The 20,355-nt window shown below is 41.4% G+C and overlaps 1 protein-coding gene across 21 annotated transcripts in view; it reads left to right on the forward strand.

The window, feature by feature from the left end:
* The window catches only part of CaMKII (Calcium/calmodulin-dependent protein kinase II), a 166,680-nt gene extending 147,423 nt beyond the window's left edge, over positions 1-19,257 (forward strand). For 4 of the 21 annotated variants that reach the window (XM_089582790.1, XM_089582794.1, XM_089582791.1 and 1 more), the window contains 7 exons: positions 2,106-2,237; positions 2,410-2,478; positions 3,124-3,156; positions 3,431-3,506; positions 4,676-4,770; positions 14,178-14,292; positions 14,894-19,257. In XM_089582790.1, the coding sequence (XP_089438916.1) occupies positions 2,106-2,237; positions 2,410-2,478; positions 3,124-3,156; positions 3,431-3,506; positions 4,676-4,770; positions 14,178-14,292; positions 14,894-15,026 (653 nt within the window). In that variant the 3' untranslated portion in view covers positions 15,027-19,257. The remainder of the gene's footprint in view (positions 1-2,105; positions 2,238-2,409; positions 2,479-3,123; positions 3,157-3,430; positions 3,507-4,675; positions 4,771-14,177; positions 14,293-14,893) is intronic. The other 17 variants (XM_089582798.1, XM_089582800.1, XM_089582802.1 and 14 more) reach the window with 9 other exon arrangements.
* The last annotated feature ends 1,098 nt before the right edge of the window (positions 19,258-20,355 follow it).

Here is a 20,355-nt window from a genome sequence, read left to right on the forward strand (position 1 = left end):
TGACGATGAATTAAGTGACTTTCGACCACACAGGAATACCACGTTTTATCACAGAGAAAGAAAGAAAAAGCTGTAATCCATCCGTCGGAAATATTATTTGCTGAAAAAAAAAACAAACAAACTGTGTCTCGAAATAAATGCTGAAAAAAAGTCTTCTGAATTTTCTAGAAATAAAAACTGAAAAGTCCAACCCCTAGATATATTTTTGCAGTGTCGTGAAAGTTGTGTCAAAAAGAAGGCATATTAATGAGGTTGCCAATAACTCCTTAGCCTAACTAATGTAAAGATATAATATCATTCCAATCACTTTTGAATGACTAACTTTTAATGACATCTAGTACAGATGCACTTAGTTAGCTGTAAGAGTTTCTACTCATTTTTCTCACTCAGCAACTTGCACTGTGTGACAATGCATTTCAGCATGTTATAACGGATGTAGGTACTTTTTGGGCTGTGGTAGTGCAAATACATCAGCAGACTGCATTTTGCTTAAACCGATGACTTTAAAATGTATTGAGGGCCCTTTCAGAGCTCATAGTCAAATCTGAGCTGAGCTTACAGTATATATTGCCTGCCATTTGCAGAAGGTTCCGTTTGTTTATTTTGTGTCAATTGTTCGATTAGAATATAGTGCATTATTACCAATGTTGAGAAGGAAAAAAAACTGGCTGTGTGAAATACAGCCCATGTAACTTTCCTAAGGAAGCCTTGCAGGGGATTTAGCGTATTCCTAGAATTTTTTTTCCTCACCCACTGTACATTTCCCACTTTTTGCATGAGTTTGCTCACGTGAAGTAGAGCAAAATAGATGTGCACCACACTTAAGGTATGAAAGCATGTTAGATAAAAATGGCTTGCTGGTCCCACTGTTGACACCCTTGAAATAGTTGCCGAACTCACTTTAGCCAGCCACGTGTGGCGTAATCTGTGTGGCAGCCTGTTTTGCTTGCCCTGAACAAAATATTATGCTTTGTTGCATAGTAAAGTTTATGAATGCCATTTTTGGTTTTCTTCAGCTATTACAGAAATGCTTTCATGCACTGCACCGTTACCATCTAATTTCTCTGCTTGCTTTAGCTTTTACGTTCTCTCGTCACCTGCTGGCGTTTGCTTATTGTTTGTTTTTATCACTGTTGTCAGAGGCCTGGAACATGTTTCTGACTTGGAAAGCATGACATGCTTCACAAATTGGACTGTTTCAGTGTAGCTTATATGTGCAAAGTTGTCAAGCAAACTTCACTTGTATGGTGGTTTTAATTAAGAAAATTGTTTTGGAAGTTCTCTTCTCATGGTGTAAGACCAACTGTCAGTAGAAAAATATTTCATTCGATTGAAGCTTACATTGTCAAAAATTTCAGCTGAGCAGTACGGCACAACATATGTTGTGACGTACGGCTCAGTTAAAATTCCACATAAATCATTCTACATGTGTGGAATGATTCAGTGATCTTATTTTATTGAACTAGAGCAAAGGTGCCTTTTAATCTTCCATTATGCTTTGTGTAGCGGTCAGAATTTTTTGCAACTTGTTAAGTTGCCTTATTCATGGACAGACAGCCGCCGCGGTGGCTCAGTGATCATGGTGCTCGGCTGCTGACCCAAAAGACGCGGGTTCGATCCTGGCTGCGGCGGCTAGAATTTCTTTGGAGGAGAAATTCTAGAGGCCCGTGTACTGTGCGATGTCAGTGCACGTTAAAGAACCCCAGGTGGTCGAAATTTCCGGAGCCCTCCACTACGGCGTCTCTCATAGCCTTAGTCGCTTTGGGACGTTAAACCCCATAAAACCTTATTCATGGACAGAGTTGAAGAAGAGCATTGGCTATCTTTTTGCTGAGAGCAGATTCTGAAAAAATTGTATTTGACAAATCTAATCTAAACTGGCCATATGTGAGATGTTATGCGAGCACCCATTGCTAGTCTTTCTAGCGATTGCGTATTCCTCATGCAAGTGAAGTTTAGCGACTGCCACATTTCCACTTTTATTCTTATAGTGAACACTGTCATGCGCCTTCCATGCCAGACACAGCAAAAGGCTGATCAATGCACTCTTGCTATGGCTTACTCTTTTGCCTGTGTCCTTTTGTTCTCTTTTTTTCCCCAAAAAGTTAAATCGCCATGCTTCGATAGCAAGGGGAACCCCAAAAGCACGCAAGATATTGCACAAGTAGCAAACTTAGCTAGTGCAGTAGCCTCCCCCACATGCAGTGTGCCCACTATCACCTTTCTAAGTGCTTCAGGTGAGATGTTGGTCTTTTATTATAAACCTCTTCATGCTAGTGAAAAAGTGCTAGTTTTATTATTCTTTGCTTTTCGAGCTAAATGCACTGTGGCACCCCGTGTGACTAATTTGAACTGGCAGCGCACCTTTCCCTTTGCATGATTCTTCATTTTGCATGTGTGCACGAGCAGATGGAGACATGGGATCAGGAAACGCACAAACGTTACTCTGCAGTGGAAATTTCCAAGGTGTGAAATGTGGTGGGTCTGAAAATATTTTTTTGAAATTCTGGCAGTTTTTGAGTTCAGGACGGATAGGTATTTTATTCAGTGGAAAATGTTTTGTACTTGTTGGCTATCCAGCAAACCTACTAGACATGGCACAGAAGTTTTCTTTAGCGTGTTTTCTGCAGTGTCTTTTTCCACAGGGGGTCTGTTAACTTCAGGTTTACTGTAGCTGTGAGCCTTGCAAATAGGTGTGTATGGTGTAACCGAATTTTATTTCTTTCGCTTGAGTGAGTGGTGCCCACATGCTGTTACTGCTGCCTATGCTTCTGCACTATGCTTTTTTTTCATTGCGAGTATGTGTGTCAGTGTGCATAGACAGCACTGTGGTGTGACTAGTACAGACTTTGCATGGAGTGTGTGCCATAGGTACTCCACATTACTTGATGCTTGGGCCAAATAGCTTGATGCTTACACACCATTAGTAAATAAAACTTAGTCTCATTGGTGTGAACCAATCCCTAGCCGCATCTAGTCGCAAATTTATTTCCTTACCCTCTGCCTTTCTAATCTGTCCTGTGAGGAAGTTATTGTCTGTTGTTTGCTATCCTCGGTTTGACAGCGGTCCCTCAATGACACTCTAAACCTCCTTTCTTTTTTTTTTTTTTTCTATGGTGTCAGCCATAAGGAACAATAATGGTTCTGCCCATGATCGTGAGTATTCTCCACATGCAATCTTGCTCAGCTCCGCAGAACCATTGTTTAGCAGCCTGATTACTTTGAAGTGCACTGTATGCTTGTGAGTTACAGCTGTTGCATAGGAAGTAGTCAGAAGTTGCATCCTTATAAATCATTAATATTGTGCTCCTGCTGCAATGCTGACTAGCAACTGCTAAGAATGAATATGAATTCTGCATTCAGCTAGAAGTGCAAGGTGTTAAAGTTCGTTCTCACTTCTGAGAAAGCAAGTTTTACTAAATTTTTGCAGCTCGCAAGCAAGAGATTGTCAAGCTTACTGAACAACTCATTGAATCCATCAATAGTGGAGACTACGAAACTTACACGTAAGTATCTTCGACTGCCTTTTGCTCTTGTTATGAACCTTTGGTCTTTTGGTTATCCGCAGCCATGATGTTGCGAGCTTTAAGAACACGTGCTAATGGTCGAAAAGTTCATAATATAGTTGCATTTGAGCAATCTCCCTATAGCGTAAATGTATTGTCTAAAGAGTTGTCACTGTACCCAAAGCTGGTATTTGGCCTAGGCAGCTGCATCAACACTGCCTCATTCTAACAAGCATGAGCACCATATTGAATACAAATGCAGACAACACGAATTTTTGCACAAAGTGTGATTTCCCTCTTGATATGCTCAAAACCGTGAGTAATAAAAATATCCCACAGAGTTGATTTTCATTCTGTTAATGTTTCTGAACGACATGATTTCTTGGCAAACGTGTTCATAATTTCATCAAACTTTGGTCGTACGGTGTATAGTGACTAGCAGAAGATGCGCAAACCAACAGACGGGCCGAGCCTCGGGGCGTGGGACATGAAGACCAGGACTGCAGCGGCAGCCAGCCATCATGGTGGCTTCCACACAGTGTATAGATGCAAGGGGGCGAGACATAAAAAACCTACGATTCGCTAACATGAGTGGATAAAGCCTGATGGCATGTGATATGAAGAGCATAAGTGTAGCAGCTGCTGGTCAGTGCAATGGCACATACGAAAATGTCGGCAGTGACCAGGAGGAAGCAATACTGACTACTTTCGCTGTTGCCTTTGTTAGACTGGATGCTTTAGGAAGTTCCTTTTGCTCTAATGATGACATAAATGCTGGTAGAAGTTTGCAGGCACTAAAAAAGCAGCGTTTCACACCATGTGCTTGCAAATGTGGACCGATATTTTTAGCGCATGTAAGTATCAATAAATGCCTTTGCATGTTATTCTTGAGCCACATTTTAAAAGAGCAGTGGCTTTTGGATCAAACGTTTTCCAGGATGTTATTTTTCCTCAATTTGAAGAAGAAATGCATTAATGGAATACTACTGTGTATCGTCAAATGGCCAGTTAGGGATCAGTTTTCATTAGGTGCTTATTACTCTGTGCAAGCTGTTTGATGGTTAGTAAACTTGGTTGTGCCTCCTTGCCTTATAAACTGGCAAATATTGTTGTCACACACTTTACAGTGCTTTACACCATTAATACTCTGCTTTATATCTGTCTTTCAGAAAGCTGTGCGACCCCCACTTGACTGCATTTGAGCCAGAAGCTCTAGGTAACTTAGTGGAAGGGATGGAGTTCCACAAGTTTTATTTCGACAATGGTACTGCATGGTTCTGTTGATCTCGCTTTTGCAAGCGGCACTCTTAAAGATTAAGTAGAGATTTTGTAGCTGGAGACACCCTAATAATGTGGCACTGCATGCTTACCTCGAGTTACATTGTATAACAAGCATAATTTGCTTTATTGACCTCAGCTGTGCCTAACCTGCTTTAAATTACTCCGGCCAGTAGTAAATGGCTTGTCCATTTGTCTATGTGATGCTGTATTACGTGTGTGTCTTCACTGTGTATAGAAATGTGGCACTTGTGTTGAGAGCACACTATGGAAGTGTTGCTCGTATGAGCATTTGCCATTTTTCTTAGTGATGCTGATAGTTAGTGGCAGCGTTTAGCTGTAGGCCCACTGTACACCTGTTGTAAAACATGTTACAGCACACATAGCACCAAAGTGTGAACACCTGCTCCTTTGACATTCTGCACAGAGTACATACTGCATGAGGGATAGGCTATTGCACTATGATTATGTGCTTATACCAGAGCAACCTTTGCACAAGACTGATTATTTGATGTAAAGGAGATAATGGAAAGCTGTGTTATCTATGTGCAGCACGACTGTTCATTGGTTTCTTTCACTTACTTTGTAGCGTCCTCAATGCTTGAGCACTTGAAATGGCTGCTAAGGCCCTTCTATGCAGGCTATTCTGAGCGTGTAAAGAGGGTTCAGGATTGTTCCTTGTGATAAATTTATTTACCATTTAGCTGTTTATGTGGCAGATTTTCTGTAGGGAGATTTGTTATATATGTACAGGGTACTTGTCCCCCCAACCTCTAAGGGTTTACTGGTCATGCTAGTATATACCAAAATGTATATGCTTCCATCACCTGTTGACATGGCACCTGCTGACATGGCACCTGCTGCTAATAGCAGTACTTAGGCAGCCTTTTTGCGACCGCAGGTGTGTCTGTCTGATTGCTTCCTCCAGGCACCTGCCAGTTTTAGAAATATTTCAATTTTAGGACTGTGTGTTACACCTGTGGACTCTTGTCTCAGATCTGCAGTAAGTAGCAGAAGTCAAGACTTGTAATGTGTTTGCTGTTCGTGTGATAATAGGGTCATGGAATCACATGTAACTGAAGGGCAGTATGCAGGCACAGGCTTGCCAGAGTGGAGCCTTGTACCACGATTCTTTAAAGAATACCGATGGGGAGCAGTAAGTTTAGATAGATTGATAGACTAGCATCCTAAGATTGCAAATATCTCATATTTTTGCCAGGAATAGAGCTTGGATGAGCAAGAAAATTGTGTAAAACCAAAAGACTGTAACAATATGCCCTTCAAGGATTTTGCTAACAGAGTTTGATCACGTGAATTCTTCACTGGTTGGGATTGGCTCATCGCTTTCAGATGCAACACTATTTTGACAGGAAGTACCATCAGAAGAGAGATGAGTGTGGCTGGTTATAGCCAAGGTTTAAGAATGCAGACCTTCACTTGTTGTGCATGCTGTCTCATTCAGCTTACACGCAGCTGTCATGTGCAGCAACTTCAGAAGCACAAGCTTTCAAGATTGCTAGTGCCCTTTACGAATAGTGAGGCCACAGGCCGAAATATTTTGGGAAGACAGCTTCATAGCATGAAGGGTGGTGACAAATGCTTTAAGGAACGGCTATCTGTTCAGTGTGTGAGCAGTTTTATTTTCATTCCTTTTCATTGATTCACTGAAGAGCTCGGAGGAATACGTATCATAGAAATGACCTGACACTGCTCTCATTTTGTGGGAGTGTAAATGAGGAAAGAAATTGAGGACTTTATTTACAATTTTCTTGCTGTAAAATGCTGGTAGCATTCCTGAAGGGTAGTGTATCAGTCTGCCATAGCTTCTTGTTTCTGTTGGTATTTCTCCTTAGTGTCCGTTTAAAGCAGTGCCCATTGGATGCAAGCAAGTGCATCTGCAGGCAGAAAAAAACCACACATATGCCTAAGTGCCACTGTAAGCAGCAGGTGACGTGTAGGCAGGCAGTGCCAACATTAATTTCTACTAACTCATGTGTTCTGTAAATTTTAGTAGCCAACTCAATCTGGCACGCTAGTTTTGCATAAGTGGGTCACGTTTCAAAATGTGAAGCTCTTAAGATGTTAAGTTAAAAACAGTATGATGCCCTTTCGGTGTGTGACCTCTAATCATCATTTGTGGCAATCATGTGCATCTTGTGAACAAATTTTATATCCTTGTGCTGCTAATCTAGCTGTTCTCTTTATGTTCGCCTTTTTCACTGTAGTCAGTTCTGGTTTAAAAGATGCGTCATTTTTATGTTATTTATTTATTTACACTGTACGCTGCAGCACCAAGGCATTACAGCAGGGGAGCGGGGTTCACAATGCAATAGATAGCATCAGGTTATACAGTTCCAACAAATAAAAACAGTAAAAGTGCAAACAGGTCTTATGGGCAGAAACAAAAACAAAACAAATATTTGCATATTTTTGCGAGGCTGTTAGTCTGAAAGACAGAGTTGTAGTATACACAAGGGGTCAGACATAACATGAACCGAAGCTTTATGATGAAAAAACTCGTATGTATTGTGCAAATGAAACTAAATTAAATGTTCTCTTTGGTAGTTGTTCAGATGGAATGTGACTTTTTCCTATATTTATGAAAATAATTAACCAGGAATTCTTAGCTAGCTTCTAAATCATTGGAGATACATGCAGAGCTCCAACTTACAAATTGTAGCATTGTGCAATTTTATTTAACTTTTCGTTAAAACTTTATTCTTCGTAATTTTTTTTTGCGGAATCATGAATGGCAGAAGATTGTGGAGAACTCTCACACACTAGCAGCAACTGACGGTGCCTTAACTCGTGCATGCCATGCCTTATGCCAGTGGCTCATTCAAGAACACTGCCACTCATGAGATGTTCAAAATGTTCACTCTTATCGCAGTTTTTGTGGGTATCTCGCGCTCTGTTGGGAGGGCAAAAAACAGTCTCGACATGGAGGTACTGTTGGGAAGGTTACATTATTTGTATTTTTCATATTGCTGCGAGATTTTAAAAAGTTTAAAGTTTTCATCAGGCATCTGTAACAATTTGCTTGAGTACCATGAGGTAAAAAAAAAAAAAAACTGCCTGCTGTACGCGACAGCCAGTAATACTGCTCCAGTAGTCAGGTTCTGCATAATCATTATCTGACAGGCACATAGATGTCATGATTTTTGTTCTGCTTGGATTACACGTGATGTTGAGTTCCATGAGAATTGGAAAATTTCGGAGCTGCTTGTCAGACAGTAAGTTCATGGATTAACTAATGGGTCAACTGACAACGAATAACAATCATTGACATTGCCTTAGTCTCAACCTCACTTAGCAGAATGGAGTTTTTTTAAGCTTTGTTCAACTTGCATAGGACACTATACGTCATTGCTTGAGTGTCATGGCTTGGCTTCCTTACTATGGAGAAGTGCCTGAGTACCGGCACTGGTTTCTATAGTGGTCTTATTTCCAAGTATGCTTTTGTTTGCTGCTTTTTTGTTTGATTTTATACGAAGAAATTTTTATTGGAAAACACCTCTGGGGTGGTTTGAGGGGGGGGGGGGGGGGGGGGGGGGGAGGAGAGGGCATGACTTAAGAAGAAAATCTAGGCGGTTTTACACAGCCTTTTTCATATTTAGCTTAGGTAGAAGTGATACGTTTTGATACTGTTTCCTGGCTAGTTTATTTGTTGGGGCATATTGTTGTTTTAGCTTGTGCTGTGCAAGCCATAGGTTTGTAGTTTGAAATATCAAAGTGGTTAATACTGTGAATCTCACAAGGTACTCCCTGACACAAAACCATACAAAATATTGAAACCAGAGGTAACCAATGTAAACCTTGTGCAGAACATGTACACATGAAAACTGTGGTCTTTCTTCATAAATTATTTCACAACATAAGCTGTATGTCCCCCCATGTACGAGGGTAATTTCAAAAGTAAGGTCTCCAAAGGGCTGCGGCCGCAGGGAAACTATTTGCGTGGCTGCTCGTCATACTGCTGTGTTCACTGTTCCCTGTCTTCCAAACAAGCCATGACTCAGCGCGAAAGGGCTGTCAGTCTTGGCACGGCAGCCATTTGAAATGAAGTTCCCGTTTTTCGCTACCGCCAGCTGTGAAGTTGGCACAGTTATTCGATTTTTGGATGCAAAAGATGTTCAACCAATTGAAATTCACTGCGAATATGTAATCATAATTGAGCTGGTGGTCATAAATCTTACAAAGTCTAGAATGCAATTAGTTAATTTCTTTTGCAGCTTTAATGAACTTTCTCATTGCATTTTGTTGCTTTTAATCACATGAATTGACAGCCAGAGAGTTCCCATACCCGATGACATTCTTCGTTTTTCTCTAAAGGCTTATCCGCCTGATATACTATGTTGAGAGTAAAAGGTCGCAGTATTTGACACCGCAACTTGTTGAATTAACTGTAAATTGCTATTTATACGTGGCCTAAACAAAAAAAGTAAGACTGTCATCCGATATGGGAATTCGCTGGCTATCAATTCATGTAATTAAAAGCAACAAAATGCAATGAGAAAGTTCATTAAAGCTGCGTAAGAAATTACCTAATTATGCTCTAGAATTTAAGATAACTTTTGATCTAAGACTACCAGCTCAATTATGACTACATTTCAGAAATCACAAGAGAAAAACACATCTGTGTCCAAAATTTCGTGAGATTCTATCCACAAATAAAAAGGTCAGTTTTAAGACCCTCGTCCCCCCTTAATTTTGGGATGACCTTCGTATCATGCTCTGCACTGTGGATGCAACTACCTCCACTCTTAAAGATAATTTTAATACCTTTTTTTACATTATTTCTTGAGGTGGTTTGCATTAAAGGGCTTCAGAAAATTATTACACCTTTCTTCACTAATCAACCACGGGTGCTGATACGAACTTGTAAACTGATATTTTTTCACTACTTTTGTTTATAAGCTAATAGCCCTTGCACATGTTTGCTTGCTTATTTTTACAGGCTTATGCATTCATTATTACCTAGGTAATATTTTGTGAAGCTCATGCAGAAGTTGCTGCAGCAGTCAGGCTCTTTTTCTGGAACGGTACTAATGTAAAAAAAGAAAGATCAAAAAGACCTGCAAAGACCTTAAGAAAACAGTAAAGTAATAGAAATCAAATTGGCATTAAACTACCCAAGAATTGTAGTGTGGGATTAAAAGCACGATAAAACAAATTTGCTGCTTAATTGGAACATCACGTGGAAGCTGCTTCTGGTTATCTGGACTTGTCATGACACTGCTCAGTCAGTCATGGCACTGCCTTCATGCCCAAGTAGTGAGCTATGGTGCAAATGATTTGGGTTAATGGTGATGTCCCCAGATAGGCCCCAGATAGGCTGGCTGCTATGTGGCAGCAAGCTGCTCATGCTTCTGCTTGTTTCTAACCCTCTTGCTTAGTTGAAGTTGTGTTCAGAGTTGTGTTTGTAGCCACTCTTAAAAACTTCGGCGGGTTACCATCACCTATCGTGTTGCATTTCCTCTTTATTCTTTTTAATTGCGTGCAAGTAGAGCTGCTCGAAAATACATAATTGCGCTGGCAAGCTGTCTAGGGAGAGCATAGTAGATGCCAGCAGCCATCGGCAACATGACGGTTGAAACGATGTGTCAGCATTAAATAGAACTAATTGTGCACACAGAAATATACTGGAGCTTTCTCGAAGCATCCGATGAGTCTTAGATGCCAAAATGTGCTTTTTACTGATCTTCCACAACAGAAACATCATTTTTGGCACTTGGTCAACTCGGTGTTTTTTTTTTACCTTCATGCTCTTTACCTTCTGGTTCTCCGAAGTCTTCTGATCCTTCGTGCCAAATTTCATAGTCGGGTGGCAAATTGTTTCAGTGCAAATGAGTTTTAAATTTTCACATTTCATGGTCTCAATGGGGGCAGTTTCTATGGGCAACCTTGTATGTGTGATGTTGTGAGCTACATGTCTGTCGATTTTTGCCCTGCGCTTGCTGAAAGAAAAAATTTTGCTTGTTTTTGGTCTATCGTGACATCGTGCTTTGGTTGAAACCCTGTTTTGATTTTTATTTCCTGGCTTTTGCTGTTCTATATTTGTTTTCCTTATTATTTTTTGAAAAACTATTCTTTGAAACTAAGACCGGGAGGTGCATGAAACATAACGCAGTAGCCAATTCAAAATGTTTGAATATCCTCAAGAGTTGCCCTTTAAAGAGGCCTTCTCATTGCAAAGCTGCCAGACGAAATTTCACATAGGTATTTGACGTGCTTTCACAAAGCCTCCTAAGTTTTTGAACTTGCTTTTTTGCACCTATGTTGTCAGCACCAACCTTAATTGCCAAGTGTAAAAATGCAGAATCTTATCTTTGTGTAATTGTTCCTTGCAAAGGACATTGCAACGTGTTGCATTATGATGGTGCAGTTCAAGTGTGAACTGCTTACAAAGGTCGTTATTGGAGGCATACCTATATTATATGAAGTTCTTTTGTTCAACTTCTTAATGTTTTTTGCAGTCCATCTCTGTTTGTTTGTCGGTTCAGCCAACCACATGTTCCGTGTTGTCTTACGTAGGCTAAGGAGAAGTAATGTGGAGAAGTAATGTACAGATATCTGACCAGAAACAAGATCGTGTGGCCTGCTTCGTTATGACCCCAAGAACTTGCAATTGGTAGGAACAGGGTAGCTTGTCTAGGTGGTCCATTGGACTTTGACCTGCTGGGATGTTGCATAGCATATTGCAGAAACCAGCCAGGTAAAAACTGGTACTAGAGTAGTGCAGCACTTCATTGTGGAATCAAGTGTCCAGTTGGTAATTGTGCTGTTGCAGGATGCTCCTTTAACTCGCACGGCTTAAGATGTGCAAGTGCTGGTCCTTCTTGTTAACCTGCACGCGTTGTTTGCTGCTAACTTTGGTGGCAATGCGTGTGTTGCTTTACTGTCAACGTGCATGCCACTAAATAAGGCTTACCTGTTATCAACCATGGGCCTTTTAGCGATGCCTCTAGGGCACATTGGCACTTCAATTCTGTGCATTTCTGACTGTAGATGACTGACTTAACTGTAATACTGTTTGAATTAAATTCTAGAATTGAGTAAGGTTTTTGCATCGCATATTTAGATGGGCACGTTTGAAATTATTAACAACTCTCTGTGAGGCATCGCACCTGCTACTAAAAAGCAGTGCCACTCAAAGATTAATTATTGTCAAGCTGCATTTTGTTGTTCGGGATAGTGAGCTCTACGGACATGTATATCCAGAAGAGAATATTTCCCGTGTATTTCGTATGAGCAGAAAGTTCAGAGGACTGAGCACTGGGGACAGTAGGACTGGGTGTAGTTATTTACAGTACACAGTGTTAAATCAAGTGACTTCTCAGGTTTTGGAGCAGATTATGGAGATCCGAATGTGTTTTCCAAATTGACACTTGGCAAGATCATTTTTGCAAATTTGGGATGACAACATGTACTTCTCTGCCTTTATCTACTGCTGCTGCAAATTTATAGGCCACATAGCCTACCTCTGTCACTGACTGTAACAGGCCTAGCCACAGCCCTTGTTGAGTGGCTAAGAAAAAAAAAGAAAAACTGCACACACTGCATTTTAAGCCCAGTTGTGGCATCACCATGTATATCCAGGTTCTGTTAGCATTTCATGCATATCATGACCAGAAACTCTGGACAAGTATATTTTTCAATGGGAAATAGTTTATGAACACAGCTTTTTCATATATTGTAAGATTTCACTCTGACAATCAATATACTGCAGATCTCCCTTTGACAACTTGCTTTTTTTGCTATTAATGTTTTTGCTATTGGCAAAAACTCTCCCCATTGGTTTTTTATGGCAGTCTTAACTACTCGATGCAAGCGATGGACAAACTTTACAAGGAGTTTGCTTCGAATCAGAAGAATGGACCATTACTTTCAATATTTCCATAACAGTATCTTACAATATTCTACAGTTGCCTCGCAGTTAAAATTGGTGCCCAAGAATCCTCCACTTTGAAGTCAGCAAAAATCAGGTGTCTTTTACCTATTTGATTGTTTTTTAAGACTGCAGTTAAATTTGTGTTTTCTTTAATGAAAAAGATTTCCATAAGAATAACCACACAGCCGGTTTCACTCAAGTTTGCCACTTCCCAGGAAAACAGTTCGCTGGGTGCAGGTGACCCAGTGCCATTGACTGACTGAGCAGTAGGATGTACAGTATAATAGTTATGACCGCGTTACAGTAGGTCAACTGATTTTTGGTTTGTCCCTAACATTTTAACTGCATGGCACAATATGATTACATTTACCGAATTTTTGCTGTGACTGAAAGTCAGTAGTGGTGCATAACATTTATATTATTGTGTGAAGTTTTAGGTGTTTAGGTAACTGATTTGTGATTTAAAAACTCTTCATATGTAAGAAGGTAGGAGGTAGTCTGGCACTAATTATGGTACATATCACACATGGTTTTATATTCTCTGGGTTAATTATATTTGCACTTGCTTACAGTTGGGAGCAGGCCTCAGTGGCATATATTATTTGGTACCAGGAGGACCCCAGGGTTGAAAAATGCTTGGACAGGAATACATGTTCTGCACAAATAAAATGAAATGCTACAGATGATGCTAACTTAGGGTGTCCTTTAAACGAAACTTGCTTTGCATGGCTGTGTAGTGTACTAAGTGCTTAGCTTCACTCTTTTGTTGCAAGCAGTAAGCGTAGTATTGCATAACTGTTTGTGCAGCCTTAGCATAACTAATGCAGGAATGGCTTGTTTTTATTAACATGGGGGGCATGCACTGACTGTGCCCTCTTTTGGTTTTAATGACAACATGTTTTGTCAACCCCAATAGTCCATTTGTACAAAAAGTTTAAACAGTGGTCTGGAGGCTGTGAGAAATATTGTATCGGTCATCACTGTGAATTCGGTTCCAAGTAGAAATTGATTCTGCTGATTGACTCTGTCTCCTGTGCTTTGCCTATAATGCTCCGCCAATTCCTGGAATTCGACAATCTGGGTGAGAGTTGTTTGTGAAGGCATATTCTTGTGTGCGTACTTCTGGCTTTTTTTTTTCCAACCTGTACTGCATTTTGTGACCACACTATGTCCCACTGAATGTTTTTTTTTTCCTGTCTTGCTTTTTCCATGCCTCCCCTAATCCTACTCTGATACTTTTTACAAGTAGTGCTTATAGTCGTAGTGTTTAATTACTGCAGTTAAAATTATTTCTATTAATACTAAAGGTTCCCAGACTTGGAGACAGTTCACACAAAAGCATGACACTAAATGAATACTAGATAGGTCACTCTGTGTACAAAGGGTTATAACCTCTGCTAAAAGAATTAACATGCCAAGAAAATTGTGGCGGGGAAGTACCTTATATGGTGTAAAGTTGGTGTGACCTGCATTTGGTATGTAATTGTGCTGTTGTTTTACAGGCGCAGGAAAGAGCTACAAGTCGCAGAACACAACGATAATAAACCCTACAGTGCACCTACTAGGGGATGATGCTGCCTGCATTGCTTACATTCGGCTGATGCAGTACATCGACAGGTGTGCCTTTCAGTCACTCGAAGCATAAAACAGTGTAAAATACCAGACTGTATGAATAGACTTGTTGCAGTGCAGCTGGTTTCTGAGATTGTGTTAAATGTTCATGTGGGTTCATGTGGTTGAGAACCAGACACAGAACCAAAGAGGTCTCCACAAAAATTGTAATGAAGAATTCTGTCTGATTGCTGTTAGCCATTCACGGGACAGTTGGCGATCTACCGCCTTGCCATCATTTCATTTTCTCTTGATTCAGGTTTGAACCACTTAAACTTTTAATCTTTCTTCAGTGCACATGCATTGAAAAGGGCTCCATGTAAGCTGCAACAGTTATGACAAGGTGATGCAAAAATAAAATTGTCCAACATAATAGGGGGCATAACCTTGCTACCCCTTGAACTAGTTTCAGCACTTTTTATGCAGTAAATGCCAGCAAGCTGAGCACAATTGCCAAGAATAAGCTCTTTGACCCATTGTTGCAGTGTGCAAAAATAGCGAAGCTGTTTTTTTTTCTTTTTTGAAGTGGTGGGCACATTTTTGCGTCTGCAAACAGGCATGCAGGTTGGGCAGCCATGAAGCGGGGTTTGTATATCGTGCTCTGCAGGGCGGGCATTCCACGCACACGACAGACCGAGGAGACTCGTGTGTGGCACCGAAAGGACACCAAGTGGCAGAACGTCCACTTTCATCGCTCGGGGAACTCGGCTGGCATGCACCCTGACCCCTCGGCCAAGTAGCCAGGACCCTGCTAGAACCTTGGCTTCTCATGGTTCCACTCACGCCCTTCCCCCACCTCTTTTTATTTGGTACCTCCGCAAGTTGTCATACTCGCCCGTGCCATGGTTCTGGCAGCCCGCACCGAGAGAGACACCTGCCTCCAGTTCATGTTTGTGGTTCCATCAGCAGCAGTGTTGGGTGCTGAAGCTTAAACACAGCCAGTGGTGCAGTCTTTGTACTGTGGAGTGAGTCGGGTTGTTGAGGTAGGCTTTGCATTGGGCAATTGTTTCCGCGGGGTGCATCTACTGGTGAATGTAGCGAAAGGCTGGCAGCCTTGCTACAGTGCAGCAAGATGTGGGAGGTTCTCGCACGCATTAGAGCCTTTGCACTATCACCTTAGCTAGGGCCATCTATACATGGGCTGAAATGTTGCCCTCTTGTAAGTTGCTGGGCTGGCCTCAGCTCTCCACTGCAGCTGAACCTTTGTTTCTTCTAGTGTAAACTGTTCCCTCTTGGGCCCACTTGTTGCATTATATTTCTCTCGCGCCTGGTTTCTATTTTGTTCAGAGCACTGTGTGTGAATTATACCTCTGCAGGTTTGGCCTTTAACAGAGGCCAAGAGCTGTCATGGACCTGCCCAATCTTAAGGCTTGACCTCAATTACCTTTTTGGCAACTGAAGGTCACTGTACCACATTACCATTTCAGCTGGAGTGTTTTATCCATTGCACTTGTTGCCCCCTTATGCCTAAAAACATGTACTCAGTCATGAATTGCCTTTCCTATACTACACTCACTCTGTAGTTAGCTGATATGTAAACATTTTTTTTTTTTTCGGATGGTTACACTCTCAATGAAGTGAAAGAAGAGCCTTCTTTCCAGAGACAGGCTTTCCGTTTGTGCTTTGTTATCCTGTCACAGCAACGGAAAGAAATTTCTATACATGAGACACCTTGCATTGCGGGCACCTAATCCTGTGACATGAAAGCTGTGCTTGCATAGTGCAGTGCTTTAGGTGCATATCTTATTAGATGTGGTTGCACTGGCATTATAGAAAATGTAAGGCATACATTGAGGGTAGTTGCACCATACAGCTTTCCTTCTGCACACAGCAAAACACCTGTTCTGCAAGCATCATAGAATGTGTCTCTGACCCAGAGCATAAAACACAGTGTATGTGCTTAGGGCTGTGAAAGGCAGAGTCATCTCTTTTTCTTCTTCTGTTGTTCCTTTCTCCTTCTTGTGGCTCGAGGAGTGGATGTCTTGCATTCGCAGTTGCAGACGTGTTTGCAACTGAACTTGTAGGCCTCCTCCTTTTGTTGGAAGGTTCTGGTGAGTAGTGCCAGAATGTTGCGTTTTGTTGCCATTGCCTCTGCCACAGGAGTGCGGTATCGGCAGTGGGGCTGAGACAGAGAAGGGGACTGAGCTACCTCTTGCCTCACGTCTGCAGCCAGTGGCCACACCTTTTTGCGGCCCGGGGGCTAGAGTGGCAGCACTCGCAGTCATGCTGCAGCTGTCGCATGCTGCAGGATGCCCCAGTGCAGCCTTTCTTTGGGAAAAAAAAGTTTCAATCTTGTGCGTCTTTGTGCATGTATTGTGCACTGTGATACCTGTTTGGCTTCTTTTGCTCTTGTCAGAGAGGACAAAGAGAGCACCCTATCCCTCGTCTCTGGTGCTGTTCGCTTGGATACGCTTTCTCCGTGGGCTCTCCCAACCCTGTTTTGCATTTGTGATGTGATGTCGGGCTCTGAGACATGCACAGTTGTGTGCTTTGCTGCACTCCCTGCATCCTTCGGCATCACTGGCTTTCCTCCTTTTATTGAAGAGTGCATTCTTCTTTTATTTTTGTCTTGGAAACTGGTATTTGCATGTTTTTATTTTGTTTGTGCTTGTTTTGTTGACATGAAATTTTATAACAAGTTTTTGTTATGGTGCACATGCCTCTTAAAAACTAGAGAAATGTGCAGCCGTGAAGAGTTCTTTATATTGAGCCTGATATTTATAAATTAAGATATACACTCTCCTAACAAATTTGTTTTCATTCCTTGGTGCACTCTTCTTTCTTCATTGTTTGAAATGCAAACTTTATCAATAAATGTTTTGTATTCATCAGGATCAAGAGCTTTGTGCTTGTGAACAGCTTTTCAAAAGCCACATTTTTAAGTAAACAGATGATCATATCGTAAATAACTTGTTTTTGTAAGGGACATTGGCTATGCAACACTTCTAGTTTTTTTTTCTCTTGGGTGCCTTTACACATCCAAATTAGTTGTCTTGTGAAAAGAAAAAAAAAAAGAGACAGCAAGACTGATTTATTGCAGGTGTGCCTAGGTTTCCATATTGCATATAATAAACATTTTCTTCTTGTTTTTCATAGTGATGTTTTAGACGATGTTCCTTGCGTTTAGTGCAATATTGTATCGAGTTCAAATTTTAAGGCCGGAAATGTTTAGCATGCCTTTAATTCAAAGAGCATTGATTGTGTCACGTGCACTTGCCTTCTTTTCCTCTGCCTGCAGTCGTGTTTTACAAAGCTATGTCGACCCGTGCGTGTAGTTCACATACTCTATGGAGACATTGAGGAGGATGGTTGCTTGCAATGTTCTGGTAATCCAAAACCCATTCAACCACAACGCAAGACCTTTTGTCCCGCTTGAACTTGTTCTGGATATCACAATTTGCTAAATCAAGATTCATAACATCTATTTCCATACTCATGTTTGTTGTCTGTGCTTGTTAATGTTGAAAAGGTATACTATATCATTTGGAACTGTAAATCGCATACGCTGACATTCAAGCCAAAAATTTGGATTATGACGCATGTAAAAGCTCATTTGAACAGCTGACTTTTGAGAGCTGACTGACAGTTGTAGTTCTGCCTTGTTAGCAGAGATCTAAAGGGGCAATCTTTGTACCAGCCTTGTTCAACACTCGTGCTAGTCTTAAGGCGTCTACTCAGCTCAAAAAGATATGGGGCTTTGTGAGGTAGGAGAAATTTTTTGCTAATTAGTTTACATGGAAAAAGTAAAGAGTGCATGTCTCTAAGTATGCTCTGTCTTCAATCTGCAGTATAGACGATGTACATGGCTGAACATCTTTTAGAACAATGAAGTGACTTGTAGCTGGGATGAGGTGGTGGACAAGAGCTTTCAAATAAAACTACTGCTGATTCTATGAAGGCAGCAACACCATCTAGGCCGTTTTCTGCACGGTTTTGTGCAGCTTGCCTTCAAATTAATGCAACAGTGCAAACATGGCATAATATGCATTATATCTTGCATATTCATTAAATAGAAGGTTGTGGTACATGTAATTGCTTTTAATGCCTTCAAAGACATGCGCACTTGACGTTTAGGTGATTTGCATGAAGATATCCCTCGATGAAAATATAATTTTAGTAACGTTTTCTAAGCAGCAGCAACAGCTTCTGACCGCTTGCCTCAAGTCAAACTTTGGACATCTGGCACGTAGGCAAAGATCACAACTTTGTAGGTAGACAAGTATGAGCTTTGAAGTAACTAACGAGATTGCAGTTTCAGCATCTCGTGCTGACTGAGTTCATAAAGTGTGAATAACATACCCAACAGCTGTCACAAGGAGAGGTGCACAAGTGGAGAACATAAAGCCTGTGCTATACCAGGTGCATTGGTGCACCTCCCAGTGTGTAATCTGTTGATGCTGTTTTTCAAGCCTCTGCTGTTCCAGCCAGGCATTGGAAAGTAACTCTGTACCGGCTGAATGATGCTCCATCGCTTGGTTGTAACTTGAGCATGTTTCACATGTGAATGTCTGAGTATAGACTTCAATGGACTGTTCAGGCCTATAGTGAGTGTAAGCTTTTGTAAATCTCTATAGATATCAGCGCAAAAGACAGCTAGAATCCTATTCAAGTAACTTCATTCTCTAAAGAGCATCTCCTACATTATAAACTAAACCGTAAATTTAAGAGGAATGCCTGTTAGCATTCTTTATTGTGTCAAAGAGTGCGTCTATATTCTACGTAAAGTTGTGCAAATGAAACATGCTTGCAGTCTGGTTGTTTGAACGAGGTTCCACTCGCGATCCATGTACATGTATCATTTTGTATTTTAATATATTCAGCCTAGATTTAACTGCAGTGTGAACTTTCCTCTATGGAGCTTATTTTTGCTCCTTCCCTATGTCCTTTTTCTTCCTAGATATATATTGCAGTGTGTCACCACCTCCCCTACAATCTCCATCTTTTAACAATAAAATTGGTTCTTCAATCTTGCCTGTGGTGGTTTGCATCTTTGTGCTTGCCTCACTGGGTGTTTTACCCTGCACTTCCTACACCTTTTCATGGCCGTGGTGATATAAGTGGAATCTCGTTGAGCCGACCTTGTTTGATTCGAACTAAAGCTTCGGCCTCGTTAAAATGACATGCATTTCGATTAGAGACATCGCCCCAACGCTTGTTGCTTCCCTTCAGCGCAGCTTGAAACATTTGGCAACAGCGCATTGACTCTGGGACGCAAAGTAAATCAACAAAGAGGCGTCATAAATCTTGTGCTTATAAATTTGTCTTGTAGTTACCTTTTCTTTAGGTAATAAAAGCTTTACAATGGACTGTTTCCGTGTCGTGGAGGAACAGTGCGTGACGGTCACAGTGGTTCGAACATCGGCCTCGCCTGTGGGCGGTGTGGGATTCGATGCGGGGTGAGGCAGTGGGTAGAAGCTCTCCCGTCTGGCCTGATGCTCGGCTTCTCTGGGGTGAAATTCTGGAAAAACGTGTCTTTGAACCCACCTTGTGTACAGAAACAAACCTTGTGCCTTTGCACTCTTTGGCCGAAGTTGCCCGAATTCCGTATGTGCAGAGCATATAGTTGGTCTATACAGTGCTTCTAAATTGCTGCGTTACATTGAGGGTGCGCCAATTCAGTAAACGAATATCTGTCGCCAGCAAGTCGTCCAAGCTATCTGGTGCAAAATGTGAAAAAGAATCTTGATAACAGCTAACCTTCGAGTGATCGAATGAGGGCCCTTCTCCCGTGGTTTCTACAAAGCTTTGAATTTCCAGCAGCGCGCGGTAAAGTGCAAAACCGAACAGCTGTGGGAAAACAGAGGGCACCGATGGCGTGCTCGCTGGTAGTTCATGCGGCCCAAGCTTGTCATGTGTATACGCGCGTCGGCCAAAACCAAACGTGCCGTGATGGTGTGTTTGTCTCTCACCTCCAGCTTTTCTGTTCTTAAAGTTTTATTTCATTAAACACTGAAGTAGACGGATTGATGACCTACTTGCAGTGTTTGACGTCACTTTTATTAAAGGGGCCCTGCGACATAGATAAGGCATGAGGTCTTTATTCTTTGTATGCAGATTAAGGAACATTGT

Source organism: Amblyomma mixtum, chromosome 3, assembly GCF_055824585.1.
Source record: "Amblyomma mixtum isolate Tamu chromosome 3, ASM5582458v1, whole genome shotgun sequence".
Lineage (NCBI taxonomy): Eukaryota > Metazoa > Arthropoda > Arachnida > Ixodida > Ixodidae > Amblyomma > Amblyomma mixtum.